Below are 18,282 nucleotides of genomic sequence, written 5' to 3'. Positions count from 1 at the left end.
CATTCTCAAATTCTAGTTGTAAAATTTGAGCATGATGCTCTGATAATCCAAAATTTATATTGGATGCTTGCATTTTAGAACAATGGAAATAAATACAAATGTTGTCTATCGTTGTAGCTGAGGTGGCAGTTACCCGAGTGGGTGCAAAAATTAAGTGTTTTAGATTACAGCTTTGAAGAACATGCAGTAGTTGTGATGTTGATGGAAGGTTTTCTTCAGCAAAATCTATGTTAAAATCACCACAAAGTATTACTTCTGCGCTGCTATTCCTACCGAAAATGTTATGAAGGACTTGATCTAATTTTTCTAAGAAAATCTCCACATCAGCATCCGGTGAACGGTACACGGTTAACAGAATTACCCTTTTACCATAGGGAAGCTTAAATTCCACTGAAGTTAGTTCAAATTCTAATTCAGAATTATGCACTTCAAGATCCTTCCTTTCTTTACATTCAATTCCTGACTTAGCAAAAATACAAACTCCCCCATGCTCTTTATTAACCCAACTGTAATTACCTGCCAGATAATAACCTTCAATATTAATGAGTTCAAGTTCATCATTATTACACCAATCTTCATCCAAACAGATAAACATAACATCCTGTATTGAATTTAAAATTACTTGTAATTCTAAAATTTTATTTTTAAGACATTGAATGTTCTGATGAAATATTTTGAACCGCCTATTCCCACCCTCCAAGTCATTACCGGTATTAAATTCTGGACCCACATTTTCGATTGAAATGTTATTGGGTCCAGAATCTAACACACATTTCCTGGACTAGGTAGTTCTAGGACAGTCTTTTCCTGATCTTTACTTGTAATGATGTTACTTATTAACTTGCTTACATATTGCTTCCCAAGTCTATTTCTTAATATACGCAAATGATTTAGGGAACAATATAACATCAAAAATAAGATTGTATGCAGATGACATAATTGTTTATAGGGAAATAAACAACATTGAGTATTGTTCAGAATTACAAAGGGACCTTGAGAGTACCCAACAATGGGTTGAAGAAAATAATATGAAGGTTAATGTAGGCAAATCAACTGTTATGCCTGTTGCTCACGGTAAAATTTTCTGTCAAGTTTATTGTACAATAATTTAATTTTATAAAATTTCTGTTGCTCACAGTCAAATTCAAGTTTTATAAAACCTTTTATAAAACTTTTCGTAAAATAGGACATGTTCTATTCCGTAAAATTAATTTTATGAAACAAACCAATCAGCGAAGCTGTTATCATGATTATACTGGCGCTACGTCGTGAAAAGATTGTGAAGCTCGATTGTAAACAAACACTTCTTTCTAAAATGGCAGGATCCAGGTGGACTAAGGAAGCTGTTAGTGTTTTATAGTGTTTTACTGGACGAATACCAGAAATATCCTTGTTTGTACGAAGTTAAAACGCCACTTTACCACAACAGAAATGCAAGAAGAAGGGCAGAAAACACAATTGCCAAATTCTTATATGAATGCTGGTCTTCTTATCTAAACTAATTTTTGACCAAGGACAGCAATCCTCTACCTTCTTCTCTTCTTTTGATCCAACCCGAGTCCAGCATTTCCTGGCATTTCTTTTCTTCTTTTTACCACTGTACAACATATAATTGCAGCTAAAGCAGCAAGTTTTGCTTTGTTTGTTGGAGCAATACTCTCAAACACACTGTAAGTTGAACAGCTGATTCTTGGTTTAAAAGTTTATCGATAGATGGCAGCACATGCACATCCTAGTTCAGGAGTGGGTTCATAGATGGCCATCCTGATGCTTAAACGGATTTTATAAAATAATTTTACCGTAAGCAACACAACTTGTTTTCACCAAATGTTTTTAAAATTAATTGTACAACAAATTTTATTAAACATTTTACCGTGAGCAATAGGCTTTACAACATTTACAAACAGGAGTTTTAAAACTGAATTTGAATATACTTTGGATGAGGTAGTTATCTCAAAAGATGGCAAGTGCAAATACTTAGGTGTGAGATTTGAAAGTAATTTGCACTGGAAGGGTCATGTTGATGACATTGTTGGGAAAGCATACAGATCGTTACATGTCATAATGAGGCTACTTAAAGGATGCAACAAAGAATTAAAAGAAAAAGTTGAACGCCCAAATTTTTTATTTTTTGAAACGTTCAATTTTTCTTAATAAACATTCTTAGGATAGGGTATTACTCAAGGAATATCCATTATTTTGAAGCAAACGTGTTTAGTTTCGGAAATATAGGGTGTTGCATATATGCAACGCTAGGCGCTTAAGTAATAGTCTGCAAGGTACCAACACATGTTGTTTTCTTCGAGAAAATAATGAAAATAAGAGGACAGTGAGTGTGGAGAAGAAGATAAAAGTTATTGCTGAGTTGATTATTTACTAAGAGATAAAATAAAATAGTTTATATACAGTAAGACATTATTTACAGTACCTATTATATATACATATGGTAATCAAAATAAATATATTTATTGGAAAATGATATTGAAAAGTGACAGGGTATTCAGAATTCTTCAATTTACTGGTGTGATCATTTGCTGTAGGTTTCTCTGAAGACTCAGTGATCTGTATGTCCCTTTATGTGGAACGGAATGTAGCAACTTATGCAGAGCCCAACGTCACACTTTACACACCCTGTACGGACTATGCTAGAGCATTTTTCGTATGCACACCGTCTTCTTTTATTGTCTGGGATATACATCACAAGGTGGTCTCGCCCGTCGTACCGTACAACTTCATGTACGTGACCTTGCCCCACGCGAGAGCGATGGGCGCCCCGCTCCCCTGGGCTCCGTGCCGTAGGATTTGACGTAGTATTGCGCCACTTCCCGCTTGAACTGAAGCTGCGTCATTTTAGGCCGTGACATGTTGCTGAGGTACCAAGCATTTTGCAGGCTGACGTATAAAATCCAGGAAAAAATTGCCCACCACCATTTTTTGCTCCTAACTGTCACGCAGAATCTGTTGGCGCTCTCCTCCATGAGATCTGTTCCTCCCATATATGTATTATAAATTCCTAACAGTACAGGGCGTTCTACCATGATGACTTTCTTATCTGCCCTGTAAAACTTCTTGACCAGATAATATGCATCACAAAACTGGTATATGAGTTTGAATTGCATGCACAGCAACGAAGGGTTGTTACGTCAATAACAAACCCTTAAATAACAAATTGGTACATGAGGACGTGATTAGACAACGGATGCACCTAGCGTGGAGAATATGGAACACCGGGAATATGTGGATCTCACTCGCCCACGAGTTATTAATTGTAAAAGGAATCGTGCTACATTCAAACTCCGATGAATTTACTTCTTGGATTTCCTAAAATAGGTTAATTATTTCTAAATCATAAAATTATATGGCGAATCTTACCTCTTACGGTATGATATTGTGATAGCTGGAACACACGGCGAAACATACACCTCATCAACAATCAAGCGGTGACTATTGATTAACCGACTCGTAACAAAGCACAACACTTCCCTTTACCGAATAAGCGCGCAATTTTCATTCTTTTACTGGAAAACAACTTCATACATTGAAAGAAAAGAGCACCGGCACGCCGTTGCACATATGCAATAGGCGTTAATGGGTTAAGTATGGTTCGTCCATTATTGGAATATGCAAACAGTGTTTGGGATCCTCACCAAGAATACCTAATAAAAGAAATAGATAGTGTGCAGAGGAAGGCAGCAAGATTTGTATCAGGGGATTTCAGGAGAAAAAGTAGTGTATCAGGAATGTTATAGGAACTTGGGTGGGAAACTTTAAGTAAGAGAAGGGAGAAAACTAGACTTATAGGGTTATATAGAGCCTATACAGGAGAAGAAGCATGGGGAGAAATCCGTGAGAGGCTTCAGTTGGAAAATAATTATATCGGCAGAACTGACCACAAGTATAAAATTAGAAGGAATTTTAGCAGAAGCGATTGGGGTAAATTTTTATTCATTGGGAAGGGCGTGAAGGAGTGGAACAGTTTACCAGGGGTAGTGTTTGATCCTTTTCCAAAATCTGTACAGATATTCAAGAAGAGAATAAACAGCAACAGAAAAAATAAATGAAATGTTAGAGGACATTCAACCAGTGCAGGTTATTGTAAATAAAAAATGTGTGTGAATAAATTAATTCCATCCCCTGGTCTATGGAGTTTGGACAGCCGAAGTAGGGGATTGCCTGTAGGGGTGAAGTACAGTGGGGACTTTGAGGGCCCTGGGACCGCTACGGTAGCTGTGAAGACCCTTCAGGAACTCTGAAAAGTGGTAGCAAAAGGGGCTCTGGTTAAGATGCAGCAGGTCGTTATGCTACTTAGTTTCCAAAAAGGGTAAAAATTAAATAAATATGTAAATAAATGCAATGTAAATTTTAATCTTATACAGGTTGTATAGTGTTATTTGAAGGAATTTGAGATACTGTATATGAGTTGACTATGTTTGTAAGTACAGGGGATATTATAAGTAGAATTTTGTAAACAATAAAAAATTATTGAGGATGAGCTGTGTGTTTAATAGAAAAAATTGTTAGCATAAATTGTATAATATTGTATTCTAAGAAAATTTTCTTCTTCTCTTGTTAATTTAAAATTTAGTGCTTGACAATAATGTATTTTAGTGTACCATTTACCATCAAGGTAGGCACCTCATTTGCAAATAAAGAGATTCTGATTTTGATTTTTTGATTTGATGTCCACTAAGTGTATGAAACATGTACTAGTATTTGCTGTCAGGTAATAACTTCTATCTGAATAAATAGTGTATTGATTTGGTAGATCTTTTACATTGGTACATATTTCTTCTCATCTTTTGACTTTGCTTTCCTAAGTAGCAGCTTCTATCATCATACCAGTTCTCCTGTTAGAGTCTTCAAAACTACCGTATTGAATGATGGACCCCCAACTAAGTAGAATTTTGTAAACAATATAAATTTATTGAGGATGAGCTGTGTGTTTAATAGAAAAAATTGTTAGCATAAATTGTAGAATATTGTATTCTAAAAAAATTTTCTTCTTCTCTTGTTAATTTAAAATTTAGTGCTTGACAATAATGCAGCAGCAGCAGCAGCAGCAGCAGTAGTACAACCAACATACAACACTAAAGTTCGTAATTTGCCAGGCTGGGTGGCTCAGGCGGTTGAGATACTGGCCTTCCGACCCCAGCTTGGCAGGTTCGATTCTGGCTCAGTCCGGTGGTATATGAAGGTGCTAAAATGCATCAGCCTTGTGTTGGTAGATTTACTGGCACGTAAAAGAACTCCTGCAGGACTAAATTTGGGCACCTCGGCGTCTCCGAAAACCGTAAAAGTGTAGTTAGTGGGACATAAAGCAAATAACATTATTTAAAGTTCCTAATTTTACATAACCACATCTAACCTTTTTCCGTCTTTAGTAATTTGTTTGGTGGTGGTTTCAAGACAGTGAAAATGTACGTTTGTCCTAAGAGGTTTTCAAAACATTTAAGACTGTCCGATAAACACCTATGTACTACCGTATCTGACTCTGAATAACTCGTTAAATGAGATGTTCCATTTTTCAGAAATCTTGTTAAGATTCCCTGTAGAGTTCCAGCTTTGGTCTAAATGGATAAAAATGTTCTAGAAAATATTGAGTTTTGTCTCTGTACATATGCAATTTTTAGCTTCTACAGTCCATACTTGTAACTTTGGACTTATACATTTATTTTCAGTAATCAACTAACTCTTTCATTGTTATTTCATTTGTTACAAAAGTCACTTTAGGCATAATTAACAGATATATTACCGTTTCATTAACCATATAGAAATGTTCATCGATTGCCTCTCTTGAAGATTTAATACGAGGCAGACCAAAGGCTTCTCTTGCTGTGTTATAATCAGGAAGACCATGATCACGTCCACGTTGAATATTCAAGGCCATGAGATCTCGCCGAGAAAATTCCAAGGGACCAAACACCCTACCTGTCAGTTGAAGAAAGGTAAGATGAAAATCATGTTATCAGTAAAGTACGGGGACAAATTTTAGTTTAACGCTGTTACTTAAGACTAGTGAGATGAAGGTATAACTGTACCTCTCAAGTCCTCCACAATCTCGTGGTCTTCCCTTTCACACAACTGACTGGCCATTCCCATGAGGAGATGATCAATGTCTATTATATCATCACCATTATGGGTGGAAATTGATTCCTATAACAAGAGTATAATGGTTTAAATACACTAAACTTCTACACATGAGAAAGATGTCAATCAAAGGAATGGTAGTGTCAGCATCAGTATAGTGAGTTAAACATAGAATAAAGACAAGAAATTAGACAATGAGGAAGGAAATGGACTGAGAAGAAAAACAGAAGACAAGACAAGCAATACCATTCGTAAATTTATTTAATGCATGGCATCAATGCAGGTGATAGATGGATGGTAGATTCTGAGAAGTGGTTCCGTAGGCCCACCACATCTTTGAAGGGCTTCAATTTGGATGATGAGTTTTGCCCGCTGAACACAGCACATTACATTTCTGTTTGCAAGTCAGCTACTCCTGGAACTACCTGGAACAAAATTTGGTTGTCCTACCCTCGTGTACCATTATCTTTTGTTTACTTTAAGTCTTAGAATTTCAGTTCACTATAGCATGGGGTTGTGATTATGACTGAATTTGAGTGTGCTTGAAAGTGTTGTAGATAGTCAATCAGAAGTAAGTATGCAGTACTAAAGAGAGTTCATGTGATAATATTGTAAGTAAGGTTGGCAACTCATCATCCCAAAATGAGAGTGAGATTATGGTTGATCTAGCAATCACAACTAAAATATGTGAGAAAGGATGAGGGTATAGGATATGAGTGACAGGGTGTGGCAGTATAAAGACAGAAGTGGGAATTGATTGGAAATTTCTTATTTTATTGTATTAAAAATTATTTGTATTTTTCTAAGATTTTATTCTGTTTGGACTCAAATTTTGGACTTGGAAGAATCTGTTTAATCTCATAAACCTGGACCTATCCTGATTAATTTTAAATTGTCTGTTTTAAAAACACTTATTTATGGGTTGTATAAAAAATTATCTTTTATCTGAGAATTTCTATATTTTCATCTTTAGTCGATTAGTATGAAACACCCTATATCTGCATGCATAGTTCTGGAAGCGTGTTTCCTGTTGCATAAACTAAGACTTTTCTCAAACACTTTATTATCACTGAGTCAGCAAGAAAGAAGACACTTTTGATAGGAGAAAAAATATAATTGATGAATGTGAAAGTCGAAAGTGAATTCTGCATCCTGATTGGTTTTCTTTGGTGGTTGCACCATTTCCTGTTTCTTGATTTTACCCCACTTCTTTGGTAGGAGTGAGGTAACATTTCTCTCTTTGATCATCTGACCATTATAGTGAGCAGGCATACTCGTTCTTAGGCACCACTTTGGAAACCCGGTCTCAGGGTAAGTACTGTTTCTTCCTTTATTTCAGTTTTTAACTTCATTCAAATGTGACAATTTACTGTTTTACTTATGAGGAGATTGCCCGTGAATTTCACGTTCACTGCTAATTTTGTCAGAATGACTCAGCTTCTCAGCTACGATCATATACAATTTGTTTGGAAGCAATACCCTTTATCTTAACCTTTGTATTATGTTGTAATTATCCCTCAGGTTTGCTCCCGGTATTTATGTGTCACCATACATACGGAAAATCTACACACATTATCTGAAGAGTTTTAGATATTGATGTAACTTTACTGTACCTCGGTGTTTGCTTTAAATTCTATATTTGTTTGTGTAGAATGGGACCAGCCTTGATTTTAGTCGACATGTATCATTGGATTAGGGTTTCTATAGGTTTGAATTTAGTGATTAAACTTTTAGTGCACTGCACATGTCTGCAGGCATGCCTATTAACTCTTTAATTCCCTTTGTAGAGGTCTTTCGTTTTTTGAGTTTCTGATTTTGTCTCGTCTTTAAAAAAAATAAATGTTGTAATCCAAAGGCAATTACCCTCTCCATTTTCTTTCATAGCAAAAGGCTACGGTCCATTACCTCGGTACATCTTATCTTATTTGATTATTTATCAGATGTTATTATTAAAAGTAATTATATGTAAATGGATACACTATTTAATTATAAGGTTTAAACAAACAATTTCTTATGAAGTAAGATTAGCAATAAAAAATAAAGGTTATGAAATACATTAAAGACTGAACCACTCATCACTAATCAATAAAGTAACATTAATATTCTTATTAACACTTCTATTATCAGTACATGCTGCTTTCCACATCTATTCCATAGCTGTCATATTTCCTAACTGGTTTGTTTACATTTTGTGCTGCGATACTTTTGTTGAATTTAAGTTTTCAACTCAGGTTTAAAATTTCATTTCAGCAATTCAGGTATGTGGGAAAACAAAAGCAAAGGATAAGGGAAAGAAGACATGGTGGTGGACAGACAAAACAAAAAAGAAATAAAAGAAAGGAACAACATGAAGAAAGAAATGGATAAGGAAAAGCAAAAAACGTATCAGAGGGATGAGAATAAGATAAAAAGGTTGCATGTGGAATACAAAAGATTGAAACTAAAAGTAAAGAGGAGTATCAAAGAAGAAAAGGAGAAATGTTGGGGAGAGTTTACCAACAAAATTGAGCAAGATAGTCGAGGAAATCAGAAACTATTATACAGAGTAATAAAATAGAAAAGAATAAATCAAGAAAAAATCAAAGCATTAGAGAAAGAAGATATATCCATAGTACATGACGAAAAGGGTCTTCAGAAGGTTATGGCAAAGTATTTTGAAAAACTTTATAATGAGGATGACTGCTCAGAGGAAGGAGATAAGAAAATGGAAATAATAGATGGGGAAAAGAAGAGAACCCAATAACATGGTTGGAACTTGAAAGGACAGTGAACGCAATGACCAAAGGTAAAGCAAGTGGAAAAGACAAATTCAATGCTGATATGATTAAGGCAGCAGGAAGCATTGGACTACAGTGGCTATACAGAGCCATCAATGCCATATGGAAGGATGAAAGGATACCTGAAGATTGGCAACAAGGAAGCATTGTACCACTGTTCAAAAAAGGAAATAGGAAGAAATGTGAAAATTATAGAGGTATAACCATATTATCACATGGGCTGATAAATCAATAGAAACATGTAGCATCATGATCTATGTCCAACAATAAGGCAGTTGATCCAGCACACAATATTCCCATGCCATGTCACAAGATGCTCAAGCTATCAAGATCTACATACAACAAAATGGTGGCTGATTTATCACACAATTTTATGGCCTTTAATATTTACTAGATACATATTAAGAGAAAAATTCTACTGCCTTTGGTGACGTTACCGTGTGTAAGGGATTTTGCTGTGACCTTAATTAATTAATTTTTTTTTTTTACAATTTGCTTTACGTCGCTCCGACACAGATAGGTTTTATGGCGACATTGGGATAGGAAAGGCCTAGGAATGGGAAGGAAGCTGCCATGGCCTTAATCAAGGTACAGCCCCAGCATTTGTCTGGTGTGAAAATGGGAAACCACAGAAAACCCTCTTCAGGGCTGCCGACAGTGGGGTTCGAACCCACTATCTCCCGGATGCAAGTTCACAGCTGCATGCCTCTAACCGTGTGGCCAACTTGCCCGGTAGATTAGACAATCAAAATAGTATAAATTTCATTAAAGTCTGAAGCATAATTACAAGAAAATGTCAATCTCAATATTGTAAGACATGTACATAAATATGGTCAGGTAGTGAAAGCGTTAACATGCCAACAACAATGAGAGAGTGTCAAAATTTTTGCCATCCTTCAAAAAATGATTACCACAGCTAGAATGAATTTGAGAACTTCGAACCATGAATCACACACTCCACCATCGATATATCAAGACAGTTTTCAAATCATGAAAAAAGCAGCATCAAGATGCTGTCTGTACCTGCAAGCTGTACTTACATGAGGTCTCCAGTAGTGTTGGCACGTGCGTAATGAGTGATAACCAGAATTGTTGAATTCTAGAGTCTTACACTTGTTCCTGGCATAGTTTCGCAAGTACACACCTGGAACAGGTTTTAAACAACCATCAATCAATCACCACTGATCTATATTCAGAGCTGTCGGCCAGGTGGCAGATTCCCTATCAATTGTTTACCTAGACCTGAATTAAATGGTTTCAAAGAACTTGGAAATTAATCAAACTTTTCCCTTGATAAATTATTCCAAACCCTTACTCCTCGTCCTATAAATTAATATTTGCCTTAATTTGTCCTCTTGAATTCCAACTTTATCTTCATATTATGATCTTTAAAGCCGACCCAGTGGTGTAGGGGTAGTGTGCTCGCCTCTTACCCGCAGGTCCCGGGTTCGATTCCCGACCAGGTCAGGGATTTGTACCTGGATCTGAGGGCTTGTTTGAGGTTGACTCAGCCTACGTGATTAGAGTTGAGGAGCTATCTGATGGTTAAACAGCGGCCCTGATCTATAAACCCAAGAAATATAGCTGAGAGGATTCATCGCGCTGACCACACGACACCTCGTAATCTGCAGGCCTTCGGACTGAGCAGCGGTCGCTTGGTAGGCCAATGCCCGTCAGGACTGTTATGCCTTGGGGTTTGTTTGTTTTTCCTACTTTTAAAAGCTCTGCTCAAGCTCATTCATCTAGTAATGTCATTCCATGCCATCTCTTCAAAGACAGCTCAGAACACACCACTTAATACCGTCATAGACCACCATAGTGAAGTGGTTGTATTCTATCCCTGGACCAAGAGTTTCAGCCTCGTGAGACCAACTGCATGATATAAGACACAGAAACTCTGTCATATGGCTGAGGATGATGCCACATCAATATCTACAGGCTCCATTGAGCCCCTATGCTTGCATACTCATTATGTTGTACATAAGCATTAATTGGAGCCATTTCGCAGAGTCACAAAATTTAAATGTGAGTTTTATCATTATGTTAACAACAAGCCAGGAAGGGAAAAGACAGCTGTGTGGAAAAGGACGGACAGGAAAACACACAACAATACCATACATATACCTGTCCCTATCTGTCATAAACCATGGCTATGAAAGTATATAGACGAAAGAGCGTACTGCATGCCCAGCGAAACAATACAACACAGGAGACAAAGCCTGGACCGACTGGATATGCTTGATAAAAGGGTGAGCAAAAAATATAAGATTTGTTAAAAACTACAGAAGAGCGTCATATAAAGGAAACAAAGCCTGAGAGAAGGTTGAGGGTTCGAAAACATCTTTCAAACCGAAAGGATGGAAGACGAGAACAAAAAGGCAGATTGAGGCCAGACCCCGGTCAACTGATGCCGGGATGGGGTTCAATAATAATAATGTCATTTGCTTTACGTCCCACTAACTACTTTTGCGGTTTTTGGAGATGCTGAGGTGCCGGAATTTAGTCCCGCAGGAGTTCTTTTACGTGCCAGCAAATCTACCGACACGAGGATGGCGTATTTAAGCACCTTCAAATACCACCAGACTGAGTCAGGATCAAACCTGCCAAGTTGGGGTCAGAAGGCCAGCGCCTCAACCGTCTGAGCCACTCAGCCCGGCAGGGTGGGGTTCAAACTTGGCAATCAATCCACCCGACACAAAAGTGAAGCCAGGACCAATGAGGGATAGTGCAGGAAGAAGGATTGAAATATGATTGGGACCCAGGAGGTGAATCTGAAAACCTAGCGTAGGAGGAGCAACAGAATTGATAACAAGTGCCAACTCGGAGCGTGGAGGAAGATTACCATTCTTTTTATCTGTCTATCAGTAACATTTTATGAGTCTGTTAGCAGTCGATTACCACATTCGATCTCCAGCAGAGACTTTAACCGTACATAACTGTCCTCGCACAGTTGAACTTTGGCAGAGCATTTCTTCAGACATAGGGTACGCGGTAACTGAGTGTCTCATTTTCCTGACTAAGGTGCGTGATTGTAATATGTATACAGCAGTGCCACAGTGCTAGAGTGTAGGTGCATGTGTGAAAGACATGAAAAAATTGATGACTGCAAGTCCAGAGCACAAAAACGTGACACTACATGAGCACGCAGAAGTTGAAGTGCCGAGTTCGATTCCGATATTACAGAACAAGTGATGGAGTGCGGGTGTTTTCTGTCGGTCATCGTGATGCAGAGATGCCATAATTCCTGAACTATGTGTATGCAGAGATGTATTGAACTAGCGGTTAAATTGACCCTAGCCAGATGTAACGTAGCCATAAACTTTTTATAGCTAAACCAAATACCTAACGGTCACAAATTTGCATATAAATGTTACCAGGCTACTAATCAGTCAACAGTGAACAAGATTTAGCACAGCTGGTTCCAGTACCAGCAGCATCAGAGAGGATTCATGATTATGGAACGAGACATCAAGATCAGACCCATGGAGAACGAGTTTCCGGAACACCCCGCGACAAGGAAGATGAACAAGTAAAACAGCATGGGGAGAGAGAGTGTTATCTGAGATGAATAGCTTTCTAAATTCCTAAGAATATAATATCTTAAGCAGTTAATTAGAGGGGTTCTCTTGTACATAGTAGTCATAATAAAATAATTTCTTTGATCAATTCTTAGTGATGAGGTAACTGCCAAATTTATTTAACTAGAGATAATGATAATATGGTCCGTGAATCGTATTTATTTCATACTCATTTAATTTTATTTGTGGGAAACAGTAAAGTAACAAGCATGTCATTTGAAGTAATTGTATATAAGGGAATGTTAATCTTCATATAAATCAGTAAACCTAAAGGACCAAAGCAAATGTCAAGTAAGCACATCAGCCCCTACGAGCATGTCAGGTCTAGCGTCCTTCAGTAGTTGCATGCCCAGTGTTATGAATATAAGCATGGATGTGAAAGCCGTTCTGTGAGTGTGATTTTGAATGAAATTGTTGCCATTTCCAGTTTATTTGTGTTTTAGAGACTCATCGTTGAAAATCTTGTGTGTTCAAATTGGAACAAGGGTCAGTGTGAATTTAGATTAGATGTGAATTTCAGGCTTAATTAGAAATCAGTTGAAAGTGGTAGGTCGTGGTTAAATAATTGCTGGATACAGAGAGGAATCGTCGAATGAAGTCGATCAGTTAGGTCGAAAGAGGTCTTGTGATAGAATCGTCATTCATATGCTATGAGAAAGTAGACTGTTAATGTAGTTCATGTAGGACTGTATGTATGTTCAGTAGGGTGAGCCGAAAAAACTTGAATTCTTTTTTCCAAGTCGTAATACGATGGAAAAGTTGCGAATTGGGAAGAATAAAACGGGGTAAAAAAAGAAACAAATTAGGTACATTTCTTCAGGTCGCGCACGTGCTCTAAAGTTTGCCGAAATTCGGAAAAATGTATATTTTTACGATAATTTTCTACCTTGCTTTACTTGTCAATATTTAAATGTCATAGCTCTAGTCGACTCCTACTCGAAGCAATAATGATTTAGAAAAAAATAATGGTTCATATCGGTTAAGGTCTTCCGCTCGCGCAACAGCCGTCAAAAATCTAACAAATTCTGCTGCTCGTCGTAACTCGCTCGGGTCAAAGACTCTGACGCTCAGCCCACCTACCACTCTCGCCACCACGCCGTCCCATTGTTGTGTCAGTCTGTACGTATCCCTCGTGTTTGATGTGTGTTTCATTCGCTCTTCCAGTTACTATTGTGGCATTTGAATCTACTGTATTTCGATGTTTCTTTTGTGTTATGACATTTTTGTGTAACTTTGTGACTTAACGGTGGTATACTATGGCTGTACCTCAGAAACTCATCACAAAACAGGTATTTGATTGCCTTATATTTTCTGCACCTAAAGACTTTTCATCAAACAAGCTTCCTACTGGTGAAGATGTGATTCAGTGTTGTTCACAGGAGAGATACCACTTGGTGCTTAAAGTTAATAATAAGAGCGTCAGTTTTTCACATGTTGCCAGTACAGTAGCTAACAAAATAAGTGGTTTGTATCAGAAAGCATCCATCCCAACGGTTACAGATAAGAGAATTTTGCAACTTATAAAAGCGTTGCATGATAAATATTATAGCATTCGAAAACTATATACTCGGGATAAGAATAAGATTCGTTTAAGCAGAAAATTGACGAGTTTAAGCAAATATGCTCATTGCTTTATGACGTAGCGGCTTGCAAATGCCCCATTGTTGTTAATTGCATTTGTAACAGAACCCCTGATTTATGTAAATGCGATATAACTGTCAACTGTGTGCAAAATCAAACAAAATTCCTGCTATTGAGCTAAGATTTGTTTACTTATTACGAGCACACGAAATAGGAAAAATTGGAGAGTTGGACATGTCTGAAACAAAGAAACGTATTACATCATTGGAAAGGAGATCGCATGACTGCCATTTAATTCTGGATGATGAATCTGAATCTCATCTGAAACCCTCGTGTTCGTATTCAAATGTAAATATTGTTGAAACTGATGATGAAGACCAATATCTTGGTCACTATCGCTACCTTTACTAGAAGGGTAACAACTATAACTTTAACTTTAGCTTGTTTGATGAAAAGTCTTTAGGTGCAGAAAATATAGGGCAATCAAATACCTGTCCTGTGATGAGTTTCTTAGGTACAGCCGTAGTATACCACCGTTAAGTCACAAAGTTACACAAAAATGTCATAACACAAAACAAACATCGAAATACAGTAGATGCAAATGCCCCAATAGTAACTGGAAGAGCGAATGAAACACACATCAAACAGACTGACACAACAATGGCACGGCGTGATGGCGTGAGTGGTAGGTGGGCTGAGCATCAGAGTCCTTGACCCGAGCGAGTTACAACGAACGCGAGAATTTGTTAGATTTTTTATGGCTGTTGCGTGAACGGAAGACCTTAACCGATTTGAACCATTCCTTTTTATAAATCATTATTGCTTTGAGTAAGAGTCGACTAGAGCTATTATATTTAAATATTGACAAGTTAAGCAAGGTAGAAAATTATCGTAAAAATATAAATTTTTCCGAATTTCGCCAAACTTTAGGGCACGTGCGCGACCGTAAGAAATGAACCTATTTTGTTTCTTTTTTTACCCCCATTTTATTCTCCCCAATTCGCAACTTTTCCGCGGTATTACGACTTGGAAAAAAGAATTCGAGTTTTTTCGGCCCACCCTAATGTTCAGTCCGTCAGCGATACCGCTGGTGGGATCCTCAACAGCTCTGCCATCAGCTGTCATAGATGGCCTGGCATCACTGAAGAGGCGTACTAGGGAAATGAGGAGTGAGGTAGTTTTCTGTTGCTTTCCTCACTGAGCCAGAGTTGCTATTACATATCAGTCTGCCAAGCCCACTGAAATGCATACACCAACCGACCCTCTGAGCAACATTTTCACACCATTCATAGCAGGGACTGGCTGCATAAGGATTGGCATTACTAGCATCGCTCATACCTCAGTCACTTTCATATTGTCAAAGCCAAGGATAAGACAGAGACAGATCTATGAAAGTAACAAAATTGCTCTAGCCTATACCAGAAGACATAGTGCACTGTAAACACTAGGTCTTGCTAGCAAAGTCATATGTAGAACTGTGGAATTATTTTATTGTGAAGTTCATATAAGAATTCGATAGAGAGCCCTTAATGCCAGGAATAGACAATTAATTGACAGCCCCTGGGGACAGTAATAATGATGTTTAGCAGCATGCTCTTCGAAGTGAAGATGGGGTCATGGTTGCCTGCATCTTAGATATGCTCAGTTTGAATCTTTAAGAGGATTTAATGAATTAGAGGAACCTGTGATCTCCTGCATGTACTGGATGTAGGGATCATCTAATGAGAGAAATATAGCTCCAAGAATTGTTTAGATAGTAGCCTATATGCAGGAAATATTCACAATAATTATATATGAGTGAATAATCATAGCCGTTCTGATCCTTCACACCAGATTAGAAATGACGATGCACAATTAGGAAATCGGTAGATAAGATTAATGAGGGAGCGTAAATTGAGATTCGTAGACAGTTAATCAGCGTCGGTATGCATAAAATGATGAACATGGAATTGTGGAGGTCTCTCTTGGTCACAGTGTGTTTTCTTTTGTGTACACTTGTGGGAATGACGTGATGTTACAGGTGCGTGTGCTACAGACCCATTTATTGATTTGATGTGTTCTAAATATGTTTTACTGTGGTGAATTGAAATCCACATTAGGATTTTATGTGAATGTATGTAATTTTATTGTGTGTGTAATTAGTTATAGTGATTCACGTACGATTATTAAGATAAGTGTAGGCTAAGTGATAATGCCCCCTAAATAATTACGTTAAGATGGTTAGGACTCCACCACCGTGTCTGCGGACATATAATTTCAAGCTACTCATTTCTCATGAATGAAATACAAGTCACCCGTGATTAAATCACAGGTGTAGTTTGGTTATACTTGAGTTATTTGATTCTGAATTGATAAGCATTTCTACGTTGCATTAAGCATGTTGATGGACTTGTGACCATCTGCTGATATAATGTAAATTTATTTGTGTGTGTTTTTGTTTGGTCGTTTTCATTGAGTTTAATCATTTTGTAGTTTCATGTCTGTTTATTTGAATAAACTTAGTAATTAATTTAACTGATTGTCACCCATTACTTAAGTAGATAGCTTCATCCGATATTAATGTCGGTCTGTCGAAGTATATGTTCTCCAAAATCTGTATTAGCGGTAAAAATTTTAAACTTTGCTTAGAGAGTTAGGACTGGACACATCTGAGTGCCTGGCTAGTTGTGGCATCATCAGATTTTAGTGGCAATATGAGGACACCGTGTCTGCTTCTCACCCAGAGACCCTGGGATTTTTTACGTAGATTTGAAGGCTAGTTCCAGGTCCACTTGGCCTGCATGTTTAAAATTGAGGAGCTATCTCATAGCGTGACAGGAGTCCTGGTCTAGAAAGCCAGGAATAATGGTTGAGAGTATTTGCTGTGCTAACCATGCAGCACCTCATAATCTGCAGACCTTGGAACTGAGGAGCAGTTGTTTGGTATGCCTAGGCCCATCAGGGCTGTTGTGCCGTATCTGGTAGGCCAAGGACCTTTCAGAGCAGGTGGATTTAAATGGCCTGCCTTTATTGAATATGGGAGGAACTTTAACAGGATATTTAAATGTTGAGTTAACATGCAATTTAAACTACCGTTCTCCTGGTAATTTTAAACAGATTTGGATTATTTCTCCATCTTTTGGCATTATATATACCATTCAACAACTGGATTACATAATCAACTCTCATGCTGGCAAACACCTGATATCAGGCTTTTGCTCTGTTCGCCCCATGGCAGCGCCTTTTATCAGGCATTTGGACAGGCTCTTTATTTCATCACTATAATCAAACTATTACGAGGCGTGTTTTTTAAGTAAGTACCGTCTTAATATAGAAAAAGTAATGCAACTTTTTAACATTTTTTTTTACATGTAAGCCTGTACCATAAACTACTTCTAAACACAAGTTCCAAGCATAGTGAGGCACTTGTAATATCGTGAAACCAGCTTCTGAATTCAATCCTCATAGAAATCTGCCGTCTAGCCACTGCAGCACTGTCGTTTTCAGGTCATCGTCATCGTCATGGCTCTTTTTCAAGAGCAGGAACAGTTGGTAGTCACTAGGCACCAGGTCAGGATTATACAGAGGATGCTCAAATTGTTCCCAACAAAATGAACTTATCAGGTCTCAGGTTCGATTAACTGTGCAAGGTCACACATTGTCAGGAAGCAAAGGAATCCCCCTAGTGAGCATGCCATGGCCATTTGTTTTGGATTGCGTGAGCACAATTTCATAAAGAACACTCCTTGAAATTTCAGGCAACTCATAACTTAAAGACAAAATTGTAAAGTGTCTATTTTCTCGAACCTTTGCATCAACCTTTTCACCGAGTCTTCAGTAATGACAGACAGTCGCCCACTACACTTCTCATCGTGAACATTAGTACGGCATTCTATATATGCTCCAACCCATTTTCTTACCGTTACTTTGCCCATAGTGTGTTCTCCATGCACTGCGTTAATCTTTACGTTTTTTGCATTTAAAAAATTAATCACAGCACATACTTCACATTTTGCAGGACAGTAAACTGCCAGAGGCATTTTCAGTACACACAAACAAATGTCAATAGGGGCGAATGATTCCGTAATGGTGTTTGTGGCTAGCCTACAGATGTACGTACTGAGCGTGCATGCTCTGAATGACAATGGAAGCGCTGCAGTGGCCATATTTAAAAATGGTACTTACTTAAAAAACATGCTTCGTATTTATCAAATACTGTACTAATTGCATATCACTAAAAACATAAGTGTTGATCATATTCAAGAAACAGGTTTACAATA

General features: G+C 37.7%; 1 protein-coding gene across 1 annotated transcript in view; it reads right to left on the bottom strand.

Annotated features, from left to right (window-relative positions):
* The window catches only part of LOC136874603 (dual oxidase 1-like), a 335,200-nt gene that overhangs the window by 218,921 nt on the left and 97,997 nt on the right, over window positions 1-18,282 (bottom strand). The window contains exons 8-10 of the mRNA XM_068227874.1: window positions 9,905-10,008; window positions 6,039-6,153; window positions 5,789-5,928 (exon numbers count right to left, since the gene is read on the bottom strand). Of these exons, the coding sequence (XP_068083975.1) occupies window positions 5,789-5,928; window positions 6,039-6,153; window positions 9,905-10,008 (359 nt within the window). The remainder of the gene's footprint in view (window positions 1-5,788; window positions 5,929-6,038; window positions 6,154-9,904; window positions 10,009-18,282) is intronic.

This window comes from Anabrus simplex, chromosome 5 (assembly GCF_040414725.1).
Source record: "Anabrus simplex isolate iqAnaSimp1 chromosome 5, ASM4041472v1, whole genome shotgun sequence".
Lineage (NCBI taxonomy): Eukaryota > Metazoa > Arthropoda > Insecta > Orthoptera > Tettigoniidae > Anabrus > Anabrus simplex.
Note: the sequence above shows the minus strand (reverse complement) of the source record. Positions and strands in the feature narration are given on the sequence as shown.